This window comes from Oscarella lobularis, chromosome 20, assembly GCF_947507565.1.
Source record: "Oscarella lobularis chromosome 20, ooOscLobu1.1, whole genome shotgun sequence".
NCBI lineage: Eukaryota > Metazoa > Porifera > Homoscleromorpha > Homosclerophorida > Oscarellidae > Oscarella > Oscarella lobularis.
The window spans coordinates 1036657-1056084 of NC_089194.1; the positions used below are offsets into that span (position 1 = coordinate 1036657).

Genomic DNA, 19428 nt, shown 5'->3' on the forward strand with positions numbered 1-19428 from the left:
GCGCCTATGTCCTGTCGCAACCTTTTTCAAATCGTTGACTTGAGCCGCTAAATCGCTACTCAAACTGGCTGAGTCGTCGTCGTCGTAGTCAACGTCGGCATAGTCGTCGTCGTCGTCGTCGTCATCAGCATTATACGGACGATACTGAAGATTCATGTTAAGAGCGCCGAGGTATTGAAGGCTGCGCTCGATGCCGAGATCTTTGACGAAGCGAAGAGTTTCACGAAGAGACGCTAGACCAGAGACGTCCACGTGAGTCAATCCGGAGCCTCGACATTCCAGAAGAGTGCAAGCAACGTCCCATCCCGTCACTGTTCCGGCGTCCTTTATCCAGCCAACGTCAAGAAATTTCAAAGACGAGAGACAATTGAAAGCATCTTTGAACGTCGACAGGACGCTTTCTTTATCCGAATCCGTCACATCCTCAGCAACTGGAAGATCATGAAGTGCTAAATGATTAAGATTTCTCGCCAAGCGAATGCCTGGAAGTAGAGCCATAAGGTTGAGTTGGAAGCATTCTGAAACGTTGAGCGTCGTCAGAGATTCAGCAAAAGTTTGACAAATCATAATGACGTCAACAACAGAAACACACGTGTTGCTCAGATTCAACGAAGATATGTTGGAAAATTCCGCAATGCGTTCAAAATGAAAGGAAGGATTTTTTAAGCCGATAGCGGCAAACGAGCGAAGAGACGTGCGACTCGGCGTCAATTTCTCCCATAGAGCGTCCGTCACGTGATCGACATTCGTGCAGTCGAAATCGACGAGATAGGCGAGCGGTGGAAGACGAAGGAAATCGTCGAACGTCAGCTGAGTCGAACTCAAGTGCAGGGTGTCGAGACTGCCTCGCAGCAAAAGCTCGAGCACGTGGACGCTGAGGATCCCCTTATCCGATAGGTGTTCGACCAATTGGTTTACGATCGTGAGGGGCAGTCCTCCTTCGTCTCGGTCGACGAGGAGACGCTCGAGCACGTCCGGAATCAGTTGGAGAGGAAACGTTAGCTTCGAGGAGAAGGCGACGGGTCGAGTTTTGCAGAGAATCGCGAGGCAATGATCGTGGAGTGTTTTGGGGTGGTTCTCGGGCCTTTCCTCGTCCACGTTGTACCTTAGACTGTAGAACATCTTCGGTTTTACGTTCCCGGTTTTACGTTCCCGGTTTTACGTTCCCGGATAGGCCTATCAGTCGAACTACTTTTCCTCTTCTGCACCGAGACGAATATGCTTAGTATGGATTTAAAAAGCAAAGAATTAATTTGGTGCATACGAATAATATTTTTTGGTGCATACGAATAATATTTGTGATTGTGAGTCACAAATATTATTCGTTAAAAAATTGTGAGCCCTCCCCCAACGTACGCGCACGCTCGTGGCCATACACGTCATAGATGTAGCTAACCTTATTTTCCGGGCATCTCAGAACAGCGTGGCACCCTTCCAAGTGCTCTAGAGTTCCAATAGAACGAACGGTCGTCAAGCGACGGACGAAAGCGCGAACAAACCAGTCGTCGTCGCGCGCGTTCGTCTCCTGACTCATCCCCCCGTAACTAACTACCCTCAAGTTTTGCTTTACAAGTAAGCGAGTGTGTAGCGAGAAGCATCGCGCGACGAGAATTCCTTTCGCAGGATTCTACGCAGTCCACGGCTCGTTTTCTCGGCTGTCCCGTATCAGGTAACGTTCTTTCGTACGAACGCGATTCTTCGAGTGCGTCTACGCACGACGACGAGAGCGGTATATCGTTCCGCGTTTTCCTGCTCCTTCTCATGGCTTCGCCTCTTCTCCCCCTACGCACTACGTCACGCGGTCGCGTGACAGTAAAACGTTCTCGTGTACTTCAGACTCCCATGGAGAACGATTTTCATCGAGCCTGCCATTTGCTGCAGTTCGCTCGCCAACGCAGCGCTCAGTCGCCCTACGAAGCCATAGAAATTCTTCACGAGTGCGTGGGCGTTTTCAATCGTCTCGCCGCGTTCGTTCCTCAAGCGCGTCGCATGCAATTGGAAACGTACGCCGAGCTGGCAGCGAATCATTTCTTCCTGGTACTGTATAAAAAGAAAGTGGCAATATAAATAATTTAATTATAACGCCGTTTTTCTAGGCAAATTGGACTCAGGTCGTTGACGTAACTACAGCTGGTGAGACATATTATTTAGATCCATACGCAGACGGAAGTATATTTTTAGCTCTCATTGGGCCTCTGCACTTCATCAGTGACGTCCAGTACTTCTGTCTCTGTTACCGATGCGAAGCGTTTGAGAGACTTCGACGGCATAAGGAGGCTTTGAATGACTGCAATTTGCTCCTTCATTGTTGTCCCTCGGACGCGGTTCGCCTTTTTTGTAGTAGTTCTTCACGTTCTTTCGTTTATCAGATATTTCTCTTTCAGAGACGAAAGTATGAGATGAAAATGGAGGAGCTGTGGTTGAATATCGAAATGGAGGATCGTTCGTACGGTCAAATGGTTAGGAAGTATTGGCTTGAATATGAATTTTCTGACGAATGTTGCATTAGACTGAGGTTGTACGAGAACAGAGTCACAAAAAGGAAAAAGTAGTTGAATTTCCTCAAGTTGTGGTCGGTGACGTCATATTTATTTATTTATTTATTTATCTGCAATCTATTAATATTTGGTTTCGTCCAGCCGAAGAAAAAGTCCGCTAAAGAATTGAAGAAGGACGAGTTCCGTCGCAAGCAGGTCCGTGCAGTCGCCAAGACAACGGATTTGTAAATATAACGTATTGTTTTTAGGAAATGGAAGAGATTGGCAGACAACTTCAACAGAGAAACGTCGCCAAAGAAGCATCTCCCCCCGAGGTGAAATTGCTTCTTTTCTTTTTTGGTGTTTTCTACCGCGCGCCGCACCATCTAGACTGCCACTGCTACTTCAAAGACGAACGAGGTAGGTTTTCCTCCTCGAAACGAAGCGAAGGACGAGGTAATTTTTTTCCTCAAGAAACTGTCTTTGTTTTTCTAACGCATTATTTTTTTAATTTCAAAGGAGGGAAGTGACGTCCGATCGTTGCCTTCTCGTGCCGCTACGACCTCTCCCATTGAAAGCGGTCAAAAGGAGCCGAAATCGACTCTCAGCGAAAGGGCTCAGAAAGAGAGAAAGAAAAGTCGCAAGAGACGAACGTTGGAGAGCGTGAGAAAGCGCGAAGAGAGAAGCGCTTCACCGGAAAAACAATCGACACCAGTCGAAGCAAAAGCTAGATCGCCGCCTCAAGTGCACCCCACAACGTCGCAGAAATCGTCTCGAGGTAAAGCTTCTATATAGAGTAACGCTCTAGCTTATTCTTATTATATATAGCACCAGTAGAGAAAACTGAACCAGCGGCAGTTCGTTCTGTCGGTCCTCCAGCAGTCGCGGAACGAAAAGCCGTCGCGACGACGTTTTCTTCGCGTCCTTGGAGCGGACCACGCAGCTCTCCGCCGAGATCCGAGGACGTTCGCAAAGCAGCAAAACGCCTCCTCAAAGTCAACACAAAGAAACTTAATTTGTTTGTTTACCTAGCCTTTTTTTTATAGGCCGTTGTTTCTCGTCTTCCCGAAGGAGAGGAGGAGGAAATATGTAGGATTTTGAAATGATCCTCGAACTTTTTAAAACGTTCTTTTAAAACCCCAGCTTTGCCGGGATTTTCGAATCCGGAGGTCATTCGTCGCGGTGCCGTCGTCTGTCGTCTTTGCTTTCGCAAGAGCCGATTCTACAAGACCCGCGATACGTGTCCCCATCACCAAGTTTGCGCACTCGCTCTAGTTTGGCCTAAGGAAGGAGGCGTAGTCGCCGAAGCGACGACGAACGACGCTTCGGCCTGGGCGGAGATACGTCCTCGTCCGTTGGACGTCAAGGGGCATTTCTCCATCTGCAAACCGGAACGATGCGTTTATAGGAGCGGAAAGGTGTGCACGTTTCCGCATTCGGAACAGGAGTTGGAAGCGTGGAACCTAGACCGGTATCCAGGTAAGTAAAACTCTTATATACGTAGGTTAATAATTAAGTGCATAAAAAACTGCGTTAGACCGCGGCGGCATCCGACGCATTCCTCCGCGTGGCTACAGACTGAAGCTGTGCAAGACGTACGCCGTAGATTGATATGTCTCTCGTTTGCGTCTTGTTCTTATCAATATTCTATAGCTTTGAGAGGTTTCAATCGTGCGCTTACGGTCGTCGTTGCGTTTACGCTCACGGCGACGACGAGTACGCGCGATGGTCGGCGATCGAGGAGAGACGTCAGAAAGCCCATTTGGTTCCCGAGTTGCTTAGTCAGACACTTCGAGAGGCGTTTCTTAGGGAAAACTACTTTGTGGTGAGTGGGTGTGTCTTCCCATATGGGGCGCTCCTTTTTAAGATCTGCCTTTGTGTAGTTGTCTTCGACTCAAGGTCGCGATGCACTGGACGTCATGTGGGATCCGTGCGAAAGGTGGACTTTTATTGACGCGTCGAAGGAGCCGCCTTTTTCTTTTCTATTCAACTGCGAAATTACATGCAGAAAGGAAAAGGTAAACGGAACAAAGTCCGTCAGCACTCACTTAATTAATTAATTAATTAAGTTACAGTAATTAAAGTCCGTCAGCACTCACTTTACCTACTGTAACTTGATTAATTAATTAAAGAAACCAAAACTAGTTGAGTTCATTTGAAATTTCACTTAATTAATTAATTAATTAATTAATAAGAAAATTATTTTCTAAACGTCCGGGACCTTTAATTAATAAAACTAGACGTTCTAATTATAAACGGAGTGCCTTACTATTAATTAATACCCTTTTGTTCTCAGAAACATCTCATACGTCGAATTGTTCTACTTCCTTCGTCAACGCAATCTCATTTCTCCCTTCTCTATCGCGGTCGCACAATGAAACAAAATTACGTCGACTGTAACGCCAATAGCATTCGATTCACTCTCCAATTCGCCTCCGACTCGTCTCTGACGCGTTCCTACGTCCAAGACGTCGTCGTCGAATGCGACGGACAACCGTACGTTCTTCAATCGCTCTACGTCGACGTCGCCGACGGAAAAAATCTAAAAGCGATAAAGCAATTGAGATCGACTCTCCAGCTGCCAGATCAACATTGGACCATTGATCCCGATTACGCGCCGATAAGCCGACGGTCGGAAGAGGCGGCAAGACGATATCCGATACCCGTCGACGCCGAACTATCTAATACACTATCTCGATTGCGTATACTGGAGAAAGACGCGCCCGTGCCGAGAGACGACAGATACTTCGAGCGTTTTCACGCGTTGATTTATCTCGAGGAAATCGAAATCAAGCGTCGATTGGAGGAGTTCAGTCGACGATCGATCGATCTTCTCGACGACGACGAGAATCCGTTTAGCGGCATCAAGAGCATTGATCTCGGTTGTCCGGTGCCGTCGCGATTGGCGACGACCGCTTACGTCAGAAAAACGGATTCGAAGAGAATTTTTCTCGTTACCGTTACCGAGATCAAAGAGACCGTCGTCCGACTCAACGTCACCGAGAACGTGGACATGAAAAGAGAACTCAACGATTGTCGTGACGTCAAAATTGATTTTCAATTCGCGTTCGATCGAGCGCATTGGCTGAATTTGCACGCGTCGTTGGATCGATTGCCCGTGTCGACGCTGCGATCTCACGTGCAGCCGGATTTTCACGGAGCCGTCGCCTCCCGCGACTTGTCCTCGATCGACCGCGTTCTCAACCAAGTCAATCGTTACATTAATCCGGACGTGCGATTCGATCCGAAACAACGCGAAGCGGTCGGACGAATCCTCGCCGCCGGCAATGGCAAATTTCCGCATCTCATTATCAACGGACCGTTCGGGACGGGAAAAACGTTTCTGCTCACCGAAGCCGTTCGTCTCCTCACCGAACTTCGTCGGGAAGCGCGAGTTCTCATCTGCACGCAGAGCAACTACGCCGCCGACATGTACGTAAAACTCTTCGACGACTACTGGCGAAAGGGTTTCTTCAACGTCAAATTAATGCGAGTCAGTTTTGCGAATCGTAAGGGGTTCATAGCCGACGGTCGTCTCGATCGCTACTTTTATTTCTTGGACGACGCCGAGAGCCTGTTTCGCGCGCCGCCCAACAGCCGATTAGGCAAGCAGCCGCTCGTCGTCGTCACGACGCTCATGACGTCGGCGCGACTTCGCGAAGGGCAATTCAGTCACATCGTGATCGACGAAGCGGCGCAGGCGACCGAGCCGGAATCGATTGCGCCGCTCGCGCTGGCCGACAGTCGCACGGCGCTCGTGCTCGCTGGAGACACCGTCCAAGTAAGTTCGGATATGCTATAGTTTCAGGCAGCCGCGGGGGAGCGTTAGAGTGTACTGCGCGCGTTTGACCCTATGCCCGATATAGAGCCGACATAGCGCCTTGGATTTTGCTGACCAAGCGTTTTGCCGTTACTGCGTATTCCTTCGCTTTTCGCGTCCAAATAGCGAATGAGTGTCTTTAGAATGAACTCACGATGCACTTCGCGGCCGATTTATCGCTTCTACTGCTCGTATTAGGGCATTTCGTAGCAACGCGATGACTGACAGAACCGACATAACGCCTTCTTTTTGCTGACCAAGCAATTTTTCGTTACTGTGTATTCCTTCGCTTTTCGCGTCCAAATGGCGAATGAATGCCTTTAGAATGAACTCACAACGCACTTCGTGGCCGATTTTTTGCTTATTAGGGCATTTCGTAGCAACGCGTGACGATTGACGTCATGCGTTGCTCAATGTAGCGTGACAGGGCGTGTCTTGCGTACGTAGAACACATTCTTCGTCGTTTTTTCGCGTTTTGAATTGATTTGCGACAAAAATTCGTCCGTTTTCGGGTGCAGAAATGCATTTGCAGCCGATTGGCAGAGGTTTCGGTTCAAACGAAGCACTTTTTGGTTGTGAGTAGTTGCAGTCGCTCGGTCCCAGTCGCGTATGAGTATAAATACCCAGCGTTTACAAGTACTTATCAGATGGAGCAGAGCAGAGCAGAGCAGAGCTCGTGGCTAGGATAGAAGGGAGATTGGCAACACTCCCCAAGGCTTGAGGCACTATGACCCGGTGGTCGCCTCATTCCTCACTTGACAAGGGCGCAACATTGCACGCCTTCCTAGTTCTCGCATCTCTCTCCGAGCTCCTGGGCACCTCTGTCACCGGGATAAACCTCCATAGCACCGTCTTCCGTGGGGTTTGTGTCAAGTGTCGATGTTTTTTGTCTTTCTTCGCTTGTTTTACGTTTCAAACGCGCGTTTTTTGACGTTTTAACGGTCAAACGACGCATCTCTGACGTATAACATCCGAAAGGGGGCCCCAGTTCGAACTTTTTCCTTGATTGTATCTCACATGATAATTCAAACGAGCCCGAAGCAGAAAAACGATGTTGATAACTAGTTACTGCCTATGGTGTGACGGCTGTTGTTTCTCTAGAGTGCTCCGCCAGTGTCGTCTTCCCTCGCCCGAGGCGGCAAGCTTCAACGATCGCTCTTTCGTCGTCTTTACAAGTCGGCTCCAGACTCGCTCAAAATCAACCTGGTAACAAACTACCGAAGCCAACGCGATCTCTTCGCTCTGATCGCGCGCATATTCTACGGTGCCGAAACGTTCTCGCCCGACCAAGCGAGAGCGCCCATTCAAGCCGTACATCGAACGTTTCATCCCTTCTCGTTCTACATATGCGGCGGACTGGCTCAGCAGGGCGGGACCGACGGCTCGTATTATAATCAGAGCGAGGCGGCGTTGATAGCCGACAAGATCGGCGACGTTTTTTACGGTTGGCCGCACGAGTGGGGCAAACGTTCCCCTAGGGACGTCTGCGTCGTTTCGTCGGAATTTACACAGGTTAGATATTTACGAGGGCCTGGGACCGACACTACTTATGCTTTATTAACAGGTTCAATACATTCGACAGCTTCTTCGTCAAAGAGGAGATTACTACCGAAAGGTGAATGTTGCCACGTACGGGGGAATACAAGGTGACTGACAACTTTTATGACGTAATTTTTTCATAGTTTTTCTCAACGCAGGTCAAGAGTTTCGCGTCGTCCTCGTCAGCACCGTCATGACGTCAAAGGGATATAGGCAAGACTACGAAAGGAAGCCCAACTTTCTTTCCGACGCGAAAGTTCTCAATACGGTTCTAACGCGAGCCAAGTCGCTCGTCATTGTCTTCGGCGATCCGGACTGCTTAACCAGATGCAAAATCGGTCGCAAGTGGCAACAGTACATCGAAGCGTGCAACACCGTCGGCGAGTCGAGTCTCAGAGGCAACAAATTGTCGTCGAAATTTGTCTGCAAACTCGTCATGGAGAGAACGGCTTTGAACGTCGAGGCGCCGTCGTTCGTTCCTCGCTGGGGACGACAGGAAGTTAAAGTTGACGACTCCGACGACGATGTCCCAGCTTTGGAATCGAACGACGTCGCGACGGCCGCCGACGATGACGTCACGTCGGAATCGTCGGTTTACGAAGATTCGTCCGACGACGGAACGGACGACGAAATGGAGCGAATCTATCGCGAAGAAGTCGTCAAGAGTTTTCGACCGAAGCCGACGGCAACGGCGGCGGGAAAACGAGTAATGAAACAAGTTTTGCGCGGTTCTACCGTACGTTGGACTGTCGCCAAAGTGAAGCGGCGGCCCCCTCGTAAAATTTACGAGAGTCGTAGTCAAGAGGACGTCGGGGAACGATTACGTCACGAATGCCGTCCGGCCTATCCTCCTCACTTGCACCTAGCCGAAATGAAGTCGCTCGTCGAAGAGAAGCCCGAGTCGTATCTGAAGTGCGTCCTGCGCGTTTCCGGGTCCAATGCCTACGGTTACGGCGTCGATAGCGAGGAAGTAATCATCGAAGGTCGTCATCGACGCAATCGGGCGTTTGACGGCGAAGAAGTTCTTGTGAAAATTGATACCGATGACGAGGATGATGACCCGGATGATGACGTCAAAACGAAACGAGGATCGGTCGTCGGAATATTCCAAAAGCGACGTCCGAAACGTTTCGTCTGCCAACTGTCGAAAGAGGACAAAGACCTCATGGTTCCCATCGACGGATCGCATCCGATTTTCGCCAACGGACCGAGCACGATGACGCGACGCGACGACGGCGTGCGAATGTTCTCCATACGGCGACGACGGATCGTCGACGAGAAGAGCGTGCCGTTGTGGGACGTCGAAGGCAAGCTATTCTTCGTACAGTATCTGAGTTGGCGTCCCGAATTTCCGTATCCGCTCGGAATAGCGGTGGAGTGCGTCGAAGCGGCGACGTCGTTAGCGACCGGTCGTCGTCTCCTTGAAATACAGTACGAAGTCGACGGCGATCCCGACGATTCCGAGGACACCGTGGCGGCGGCACCGTTTGTAACGACTTACGAGCAAGATGACGATGATGACGTCATAACCAACGCGTTCACGATCGATCCCGAGCACTCGCGCGATTTAGACGACGCTTTGAGCGTCGAACGCGATTGCGATGATTGCGCTTTTAAGGTGGGCGTCTACATAGCGGACGTCGCGCATCACGTCGCGTTTCGGAGCGATGAGAACAAGCAGGCGGAGGAGCGCGGAACGAGCGTCTATGACAGCCAAGGCGGCGTACAGCAGTCGATGCTACCTAAAGAACTTAGCTCTGATCGCTGCAGTCTTCTGCCCTTTCGACGCCGACGAGTCATCGCCGGATATTTCGGCTTCGACGAAAATTTTAAACCTCTTGACAACTTTGAGACAACGTTCGAAGAAGTCGAGATTCAATCGTGCTGCAAGCTCTCCTACAGTCAAGCTCAAGCCATAATCTGTGGGGAGAATCCGAGGATCGATTGTCGTCCGGAGTCAAAGCGAAGAATCTTTAATGACGTCGTTCTTCTGAATCGAATAGCCAGTCTATTGCGCGAACGTCGTCTCGCCTCCCGACGTTTCTTTCGCGAATCGGATCGCTGCTTCGAAGCCGAAGCTCACGAACTAGTCGAAGAGTTCATGATTCTAATGAACAGCGAAGTGGCGCGTCGTCTCTTGGAGGAACGTCGTCGCCTGACGATTCTCTACAGTCAAAGATCTCCGCGTCCAGAAAAAGTCGGTTCGTGGCTGTCGACGTGCGGTCCGCTCGTGAACGCGTCTCAACGACTCGTCGCCTACGGTCAAGAAGCCGAATCTCAGGGAGTGTCCCTCGAAACCGCGCTCGAGCGTCAAGCGACCCTGCGCATTTCCAAAGGACTCTGGTATCGAATTCGATCAGCAACATCTTTAAACGATCGTCTTCGCTTGGCCTGCTGCAACGATTTCGTTCCCCAGCTCGCCGTCTGTCAGTCGCACTACTTCCGCACTCGACAGCGTTCCGTGTACACGTGCGACGAAACGGACGAAGGTTTTCCGACGAATCACCACGAATTCCGACGTCCGTACACGCACTTCACGTCGCCTATTCGTCGTTACGTCGATCTCGTCATGCAAAGGTTATTGAAGAAGTACGTCATAGAGAGTTCAGTCGACGAAGACGAGCTCCAATTGGTCAACTACGAGCCCCACCATATCGCGAAAATATGCATCGATTCCAACTTTAGTCGTCGAGAGGCGAAGCTATTTCAACGCGAATTGTCTCTATTGGAATTCGCTCACGAAGTGCAGACGTATCCCGTGGCAACGATAGCGGTCGTCGAAGAAATAACGGGTAATAGTATCGGTCTCTTTGTGCCGGATTGCCCCACGATGCCGCCGCAAAATTGCTCAATAAAACTGATGTCGTTGACGGCGTCGTCGGCGACGCCGGCCGACGATTTGCGTTCGGTATTGATTAAGTGGAACGTCGATCTACTGACTCTTCCGGCTCGGGAACGTCGTCCGGTGCGAGTGAATCCACCCGTTCCCGAGTGCGAATTTGGCGTGATCGAGACGCGCCTGTGGCGCGATTTCACCGACTCGTGCATTCGCGGCGATTCGGATAGAAAAATCAATCGACTTATCGCGAGAATCGAAGCCGATCCCCGTAGCGGTCTAGGTGCGACGGCATCGAGAGAGAGACCAAGCGACTTCGTCGTTTCGAAGCAAAAAAAGGTCGCTATTATTAGGAAAACGATCGCCGTTTTCGATTTAGTTTCGGTGCACATTTCGAGTCGGATGCAACGTGGCATCATTCGACCGTTTATTCAACTCGTCAACTTTTCCGACGGTTTAAGCATATGCTTGGATCACAACGAACGGCCGGGTCGTTGCTTTGGTCCGCCGTTGACTAGGAGCTCTCTAGTTCGTCGGCAAAAGTTTCCCGATTTACGAACCTATTATGAGTATTGGACGCCTCTCGTTGATATTGAAGGGGCAACGGCGAGCGTCAAGTCGTCGCCGACCGCTTCGCCGACTTTAATACGGGAAATGGTCGTCCGTTGGCGAGAAACGGGCGACGACTTACCCACGGGTGAAACCATACTGAATTTGAAATTTGCTGAAGAAAATAAGATTGCCTTTTATCGAGGCGACTACATCTGCCTGCGATATTTTGATTTGCCTATGAGCCAGGAAAGGCGGCCGAAGCCGGACAGTCCGTCCGACGTCTGGAAATTGGAATCGAATCGAAATAAGTATCACTTTGTTCTTCATTGCACTGTTATCGGTTCCATGGAACGCTACAGTCAAGAACTGCTAAAAAAGGAGGAAATCGAAGGCAGCGATTTCCAGGAAGACAAAGATTTGGTGAAAATTAAATTTCAACCCTGTTTTGGCTCGACGGTGACTGACGTTCAGAAGCGCCAGCTGGAGCAGCTTCTACTCAAAGGAAGAACGCTCTGTATGGCGCAGACGATTCATTGCAGTCTTCCGTTCAGGTATGTAGAGTGCATCTTTGTTCATTGTCCAAATGATTTGCGTACAGGAGAACGAAGCGAAATTTGGAAGGCCTTTTGGAAGACGAAGACGACAGCAATGTCTTACTCAGAGAAATGGCGTTTGGAGATTTAAACAAGTTGAAAAAAGATGCTACAGCTAAACGAAGCGACGACGGTATATCTACGTTGAGTTTGCAAACACGTACCTATACCGTATTACGTATTAGTGGGAAGTCGTCGAGATATGTCTCTTGCTGACGTGTTCGGAAAAGAAGCCGTATTAAATGCGAGTCAATATAATGCTGTTAAACTCGCTTTAGAACAGAAAGTAACTCTGATTCAAGGTCCTCCAGGTTTGTCGAAATTTGCATAACTTTATTTGAATATGAAATTTGTTTGCTTTTTATGTGTTCAAGGAACCGGTAAAACCGTTACCGGAGTTCACATAGCGTGGCTTTACGCAAAGGAGATAAGAAAAAGGCGAGTCAAGCGTTCAAAGCTTTTCGTATGCGCACCCTCTAACGAAGCGGTCGATTTAATTGCAAGTCGGTTTTATACCTCTCTGACTATAATTAGTTCTACGTCGTTGGCCTTTGTAGGAAAGCTCAAGGGTCTGATTGCGAACCGGAGTCGCGGGAAGCAAGAGAATGACGACGAAGACGACGACGACGACGACGACATCACTATACTTCGCGTCTACAGCGAGAGCATTGCTCAAGCCGCTTACAGTGGCCCGTGGATATTCAATCGATACAAACCAGCTGGAATGCCCGATCGTGACGCTCATTCGAAAGAAAGCGACGACCTATACGACATCTCCCTGCATCGAATGGTCCGAGATGTGACGCAAGCGGACGAGGAGAAAAAAGAGAAAGCCCGTAAAATTCTTGAGAAAGAGAACGACTTCCAAGAAAGGTTTGAGTCGAATGACGAAGACGACGTACCGTCCAAGCGTGAAGTCGACGACTACTTCACTGTCGTCCGTTCGGCCGAACGTCCCGAAGTCAAGAGAGCGGACATCATTCTTTGCACGTGCATTAACGCAGCGAGCAAAAAATTTCAAGATATCGAAAAGTCTCACTGCATCGTCGACGAAGCCGGCCAGTGCACCGAGCCGGAGACTTTGGTAGCGATCAACGGAACGACGAAACGAATAGTCCTCATAGGCGATCATAAGCAACTTCGGCCCGTCGTTCAGAACAACGACGTCACCGAAGTGTTGAGTATATCGATGTTCGAAAGGCTCTTTGAAAACGAACGAAGTGGCTTGGGTCCCAGAGCGAAGCAGTCGAGCAGAGCGGTAATGCTTACCACGCAATACCGGATGGTCAGTTTTATAATTGAATCAATTGATATATGAGATATGTGTTTTAGCACAAAGACATATGCGCCTTTCCGTCGCTGCATTTTTACGAGAACATGCTCGAGACGGCCCCGGAAGTGGAACGACGACACGACCCTGGGCAACTTCACGTGTGGCCCGAGTGCTGGCGACGGTTGCGAATGCCGCTTCAGCATCAGCAGCCCAAGTGTTTTATTCACGTCGAGGGCGAGGAGAAAGTGACACCGGTGGCTGAGAAGGGCAAGGGAGGCGACGAATCCAAGTCGAATGCCAAAGAAGTGGAAATGATAGTAAACACCCACGTGACTCCTCGCGGTTCTTTCCTACGTTTCTATTCTAGGTACAAGTTATTAAATCAATGCAGAGAAAGAAACGCCTTCGTCAGCATAGCGTGCGCGTTATCACGCCGTACACAGCTCAGCGGGAAGCAATAGTTAAACAATTGGAAGAGATAAAGAAACTCAATTGTTTTAAGGAACTTAAAATAGGATCGGTGGCGGAAACTCAAGGTAAGCACGTGGAATATACTATTGCACAGTGCCACGTGGTTTTTGTATGCAGGAGGGGAAGCGGATTTTGTTATCCTGTCAACCGTGCGCTCTATGCCCAAGTCGCGCATACTTTCGTTTCCCGCCAGATCGTGGCTGCGCGAAAATCTTGGATTCGTTCAGGACAGCAACCAGATTAACGTTGCCATAACCAGAGCAAAATTTGGGCTAATCGTCATCGGTGCGAATCCTTCTTTTACTAATTACTTTATCTTCCTCGTTGAAAGGTTATTTTTGTCTGACAGGAAACCAACATTTGCTTTCCGTCAACGCTATGTGGAGAGAGCTCATCAGGAACTATCGAGAGCAGCGCTGTGTTCTTGACAGTCGCGAAGCAAAAGAAATGTTCAGCTGATGAGTGTGCGCGGTATTTTATGCCCTAGAGAGTTTGTAATAATATTTTCATAAGAAGACACCGAAGTCTTCCTCTTGACCTAGGTAATTAATGAAGTTACCAGAATATAGCAAGCGTATTTCTGTTTTTTTTCTGCTAAGATATATTGTTCACTCTTTTAAAACTTTGGACGGATTTTCTTGCGCGAAAACTACGACGTCTTTAGCGCGCGTGCTTAAAACTGTTGCTGTTTTTCTGCTCAATGCAGCTGCACTTTCTCGACTTGAGGTCAAAGATGTGAAGAGTTCTTTGGGTATCCATTGCAAATGGGCTCCCATGCAACCGTCTTGCTAGCGCGGGCAGCTAGGTGAGCAATTTCGCGCATAGGACCAATTCCTACTCTCCCTGCACGCTTCTTTCGATTGCAAACGAGAGTTTATAGACGCACAAGCTGATTTATCTTCCTGGGGTCCCCTATGGTGCAGGCGTTTCCCCATGCACGTAATTGTATATCATGCATGTGTAGCTTAGTTTGAATCTTTAGTCATAGACATCAGCTGGAGCGTCAGCTGGAGCGTCAGCTTGGTGTTTCCGTTTCTATAGTCGCTTAGTGGTTTTTTACCTTCCATTATTGTCTCCTCGTGGGATCGAGAGACTAGTTTATATAAGAACACTCAATCCAACCGCTTCTCATCTCAAAGCGCAAGCAAAACGAGAATGCTACGCACGTCGACGACGCTCGTTCCCCTTCTCGTTCTTCTACTCCGAGTCGTCGTCGACGACTCGACCGCTTCTCGAGAGTTCGAGGCGTGCGTCACGTCGAAAGGCGCATCGATCGACGTCAAAGAAATGAGCGTCCACGGCAAGATGACGAACGACGGCGATGCGACCGTGCTCGACATTCTCAACTGCGTCGACGAGGGTCTCTCGACGTCAGACTTGGACGAGACGACGACCGATAATAGTCTGTTCAATTTCGTCGTCGATAACTTTGCGCTCTACACGAACGTCGACGTTCTCCGCATTGGCACGAAGAACGTCGTCTCGTGGACGCTTCAATCGAATTTCATGACGCTATCCGACGTCTCGGCGATCGTTTTCGTTCGACTCGATCTCGCTGATAAGGTCAGCGTGAGCTATGTTTCGTTAGCCGGTGTTTGGCAAGTGAACAGCGACGTTCGTCTCAATTTGAAAATATATCGCGTCGACTCGACGTACTATATTATTAGGGCGAGCCGCGACGAATCTGATCTATTATTGCCCGTCGACTCGTTTATTCGTCATTTCGTTTCGGACTTCTCGTTGAGCGAGCTCGCCGTGCCGCCGGGAATATCGAATCCAATTACGACTCTACACAATATGCGAGTATTGCGCTATTCTTTCTCGACGAAGCGGCCCAACTGCATTGGAGTCATATTGCGACCCGATGAGCCAGTCGACGTCGTGCCGGGAATCGTGCGTCTTGTCAACCCGTTTCTTTTCATTAACGTGACACTGTCCACGCCTCGCGTGGCAACTATCAAAATGAACGGCGTTTGGGAATTCGATTCGACTCGACTTCCCGTTTCAATCGATCCGACTGCTAAAGGCTTCTATTTAACCGGACGAGGAACCGACTCTATAAGCGTTCAAAGCATCGTCAATAAATTCGACGCCGACTACATACCGTCGGCACTCGAGTCGGCACTCGAAAAGGCGTCGATGTCGAATTTCGCTATAGAGAGTCCATCGTTTAAAATCCCTTTGGAAACGGGTGCAAAAGGCTTTCGATGTTACATTGCCGGTCGACCGGTAATCGACGGCTGGTCGGAAGTGACGTTCGGCGGCGTCAGCGCCGTCGTCGACAAAGGGACGGCGACGAATAAAGCGGCACTCGTCGTCGGCTTCGAGATCGCCAAAGCGAAAATCGTCGATATCGTAGAAAAGTTGACGGATGTCCGTGTCAAACCGCCGCCGCCAAGTCTTCTCGATCAATCGACGAAAGTCGCTTTCGCGATATCGTCACGTGACGTGGACGACGACGACGACGACGACGTTCGTCTCGAAGGCCAGATTCTTAGTCAAATTTCTCTCCGAAGCGGTTTGTCCATTGTCGCTTCTTTCGCGCTTCCAAGCGACTGCGAGAAGGATTCCTTCTGCAAGTATGCTAAAGACGCGTTCGGCGCGAATGTACGAATTGCAGCGACGATTACGTCTCCTAGTCGCCTGCTTATACCTTTTTCCGCTCCTGGCGTCGACATCAACGTCGTGGGCCCCAAACTCGTTCTCAGCAGAGTGTTGCTCAAATTCACTCTAGGCAGGGTGGCGTCTTACGTGAGTATACGCGCCACTCTATCGCTCGCTCGTCCGCGGCTAACTTTCGTCGGATCGATTCAAGTCGGTAATCGGGGTCTCGAACTCATCATGACGATGGAGGGCACGTGGAAGCAGGCGTTCGGCGTCGACTTTCTCGCATTGAGCAACGTCGTCGTAATGATGAATCTCGACAGTGGAGTCGGACTTCGCTCTATCGAATTGTACGGCAAAATGAGCGTGGGAAAACGTGAGAGTGGACACGAAATCGTCGCAATCGTCCGAGCTGGTATCGATCCCGCTGATCCTGAGCGTAATCATTTCCAAGGATTGATGAATAAAGTGACGATCGACTCGATACTGAAAGCGCTCGACATCGATCTGACATTGCCGTCGTTTCTACGCACGAGCACTTTTCTTGACGGCCTTCAAGTGCATTCCGTCGAACGACGACATCGGTCGGGAATGGTCGTGCCTAAAAGCGTTGTTTTGAAAGGCGCGATCTACATTCTTGGCTCGACGCAGCAAAAGGCTCTCGTCGAGATAAACCTTCCACGTGGCATTCGAATCATCGTTCGCATGGATCCGCTCTTCATCGGAGCGAGAATAAAAATGTACGGTTCGGCGATCGAATCGCCGGTCGGTCCACTTCTCGTCGCCGACGTCACCACTTTACCTTTACTTTCCAAAGTCAACGTAGCGATCAGCGGTTACGTGAATTTTTTTCACCACCTCTTCTGGGATAAAATCGTTCTCCAAATAACGGACAGGGAATTTGTCTTCTGGATGCGAACTGATCTGTTTCTTTATCACAACGTTCTGCTGAAGTTTTACGCGCCATATGGATCCTTTCGGGGCGCGTCGTTTCGAGTGCGCGGGAGCTTTCCGATTGAGCTGATAGCGAAGTTGGAGTACGGCGTTCAAACTTTTATGATGGATGTTTCAGAGGCAGCCGCAGAGGCAGTCTCCGCCGTGACGAAAAAACGTTTAGACCGGGCTAGGTTGGATTTTAATGAAGCAAGGCGTAACGTGTTAGACGTGAAGAAGAAACGGGATACGGATTGTAAGATCAGATTATGTCCGACAAGTAAGTGTTTCCTAAAGTGGAGATCATCTCTAATTTCCGGTACATATGCGTGCACGGTTGTATATGAAGAGTTATGATTTATGAGCATTTCTTGCTCCTCGCAATTAACAGACGTCACTTAATGTACTAATTCGTTTTCTGTTTAGCTTGCGTGGGATGTCCGTCGTGGAACCAATTGTGTGTTCGTTTTTGGAGAAAAGCAATCGGTTGTCCGTCGTGGGACAGCTGCTGTTTGAAAATTGCTGACGTCCCATGCGTTGCTCGCAACTTGATTTGCAAGTCGATGCACTCTATCGCTTACAATTCAGTTTTTTTCGCGGAAAAGATCTTACAACTTAGGAGCTTCATATTGCGCAAAGCCTATGAAGCTTTAGACGCAACCAAGCAGGCACACGTCGTTGGAAGTGAAGTGACGAGTTTGCTTGCCCAGTATGGTCCGCAAGGAATCGTCGACATTAAAAGAGTAGATTTCGACGTCAACATCGAACTTCTTGATGCGAGTAGTCTTTTATGCACCGTCGTCGCTCGGTTTGGCAATCGAGAGAGGCGTTTCAATATTCCCCTGCAGCGGAATAGCGTAAAAGGCATGGCTTCGGATATGGCCAAAGAGTTTCTTCGTGGCATTGAGGGACGACGTCGACGAAGCGTTCCAGAACTTCGTCGATTATCGAGCTCCGCATCCACATCGACGAGCCGTTTTCGACGCGAAACTGACTCTCACCTCGCTTTTGTGAATGACGTCAACAAAGGATTAGCCCAGCTGAAAAAGAAAATCGAGAATTTGGCTCTTCCTTTCAGCATCACTCCGCAGCAAACTCGCTCTCGTTTGCAACCTAAACCTCTGTCTGCAGAGGAGCTTAGAGCACCTGGTAAGCAAAGCTAATTATTATTAATTATTATTATTATTATACGGCATGCATCTGCTCTCCTTTCTTTAATTTATTCATTCATTCATTCATTCATTCATTCATTCGTAATTCTTACTCCATAGATGCTGACCCTGATAAATGCGCGTTTTTCAAGAAACTCAATGATACTCTTGAAAAGATACCTCTTGCCTTAAAAATCGTCTCCAAGAGCTGGACAACGAGCTATGCCAACTATACAATCGCTTCCCGAAATATTTCGGTGGAGCTTGGTAAAACAAAGACTGCTTTCAAACAGGCTCAAGAAGAAGAGAAAAGTCTAGCGGATCTCGTCGAAACCGCAAAAAGTTTGACGGGCGTCGATTCGTCGTCTCCTCTTCTTACGCAAGAAGACAAGGAGGCTTTCAGGAAAACTTCAGAAGATTTCGATATCACCAAATCCGTGTTTAATGAAGTTGAAAAAGGTACTCAGTGCATGGGGAATAATAGAAATCACTCGATTGTTGCTTTTTTTCATTTATTTCGATTCAGTTGAAAGGAAGTGGAACGAAACGCTCAAAGACTGGTTTAAAAACAGGCAAAAAATCCTTTTTCCGGAAGAAGTAATGGGCTTGTCGCTCAAGGAGTATCTCAAGGAAGCATTCAACGCGTTGAGAAATCTCTACCCGAACGTTCCTGATGAAGATACAGATTCAACCGTGGACGAAGTGGACGAAGTGGAAGAGGTCGTTTCTCTGATGCCAGATGACTGTCTATAGTGACTTTTTCGTTAATAGGATATGAATGAGCTGATTGACTCCGATACGGCGATCAAATCAAAGGAAGCTGCAACCAATGTACTCGATGCCCTGAAGAGAATAGGGGATTTTTTCTGCCCCAGTTAACCTTGCTGAAGCTGACTTGTCACTGTCCCGTTTAGGTGTTGAATTTGAATGTTCGCGGTTGTCTGTGTTGCACGCTGTTTATGTATCTCTTAGGCGCAAGTATGGTCTAATAAACAAAGTCAAAAAACGCACTGAAGTGAAATTGACAACGATTCTGTGGCCCGTATATCCGGGTAGGGTAATCGGTTTTTCCTTGGTTTTTCAAGAAAAACCGTTTACCCTACACGGATATACGGGCGTCAGACAAAAGCATTACATCACCGTAAGTTCTTCTTTGACACGCCCATTTCGTTGTTTTTT

At 48.9% G+C, this 19428-nt stretch overlaps 2 protein-coding genes across 5 annotated transcripts; both read left to right on the plus strand.

Annotated features, from left to right (window-relative positions):
* The first annotated feature begins 1375 nt into the window (after positions 1–1375).
* On the plus strand, positions 1376–14288 carry LOC136199206 (3'-5' exoribonuclease HELZ2-like). Of its 3 annotated transcripts, XR_010673000.1 has the most exons (30): positions 1376–1572; positions 1624–1669; positions 1837–2037; positions 2097–2133; positions 2182–2324; positions 2385–2459; positions 2510–2572; positions 2640–2693; positions 2747–2812; positions 2868–2933; positions 2997–3255; positions 3306–3472; positions 3524–3566; positions 3621–3956; positions 4015–4072; positions 4131–4302; positions 4361–4495; positions 4774–6258; positions 7399–7809; positions 7862–7943; positions 7995–11775; positions 11823–11950; positions 12003–12128; positions 12192–12320; positions 12375–13102; positions 13150–13407; positions 13458–13626; positions 13679–13846; positions 13911–14103; positions 14161–14288. XR_010673000.1 is itself a non-coding variant. In XM_065989362.1 (29 exons), the coding sequence occupies exons 3-29, from the start codon at positions 1843–1845 to the stop codon at positions 14018–14020; spliced, it is 9444 nt and encodes a 3147-aa protein (XP_065845434.1). In that variant the 5' UTR covers positions 1376–1572; positions 1624–1669; positions 1837–1842; the 3' UTR covers positions 14021–14170. The 3 variants fall into 3 exon arrangements, 2 of the variants coding, with proteins under 2 accessions (XP_065845434.1, XP_065845435.1); XM_065989362.1 differs by having other exon boundaries at positions 13911–14170; XM_065989363.1 differs by having other exon boundaries at positions 3312–3472; positions 13911–14170.
* LOC136199208 (uncharacterized) lies at positions 14268–19259 on the plus strand. Of its 2 annotated transcripts, none has more exons than XM_065989364.1 (6): positions 14268–14366; positions 14701–17378; positions 17525–18247; positions 18370–18708; positions 18776–18969; positions 19021–19259. In XM_065989364.1, the coding sequence occupies exons 1-6, from the start codon at positions 14326–14328 to the stop codon at positions 19126–19128; spliced, it is 4083 nt and encodes a 1360-aa protein (XP_065845436.1). In that variant the 5' UTR covers positions 14268–14325; the 3' UTR covers positions 19129–19259. The 2 variants fall into 2 exon arrangements, with proteins under 2 accessions (XP_065845436.1, XP_065845437.1); XM_065989365.1 differs by having other exon boundaries at positions 14349–14366; positions 14544–17378.
* The last annotated feature ends 169 nt before the right edge of the window (positions 19260–19428 follow it).

What these genes read in the sequence shown, in the direction of transcription:
- LOC136199206 (XM_065989362.1), top strand. Translation starts at nt 1,843, where the DNA reads ATGGAGAACGATTTTCATCGAGCCTGCCATTTGCTGCAGTTCGCTCGC. An exon ending in CGTTGACGTAACTACAGCTG is followed by an intron (nt 2,134 to 2,181) that starts GTGAGACATATT and finishes GTATATTTTTAG; the next exon opens with CTCTCATTGGGCCTCTGCAC. An exon ending in ATTTGGGCTAATCGTCATCG is followed by an intron (nt 13,847 to 13,910) that starts GTGCGAATCCTT and finishes TTTGTCTGACAG; the next exon opens with GAAACCAACATTTGCTTTCC.
- LOC136199208 (XM_065989364.1), top strand. Translation starts at nt 14,326, where the DNA reads ATGGGCTCCCATGCAACCGTCTTGCTAGCGCGGGCAGCTAG. An exon ending in TTGCTAGCGCGGGCAGCTAG is followed by an intron (nt 14,367 to 14,700) that starts GTGAGCAATTTC and finishes CTCATCTCAAAG; the next exon opens with CGCAAGCAAAACGAGAATGC. An exon ending in GATCAGATTATGTCCGACAA is followed by an intron (nt 17,379 to 17,524) that starts GTAAGTGTTTCC and finishes TTTTCTGTTTAG; the next exon opens with CTTGCGTGGGATGTCCGTCG.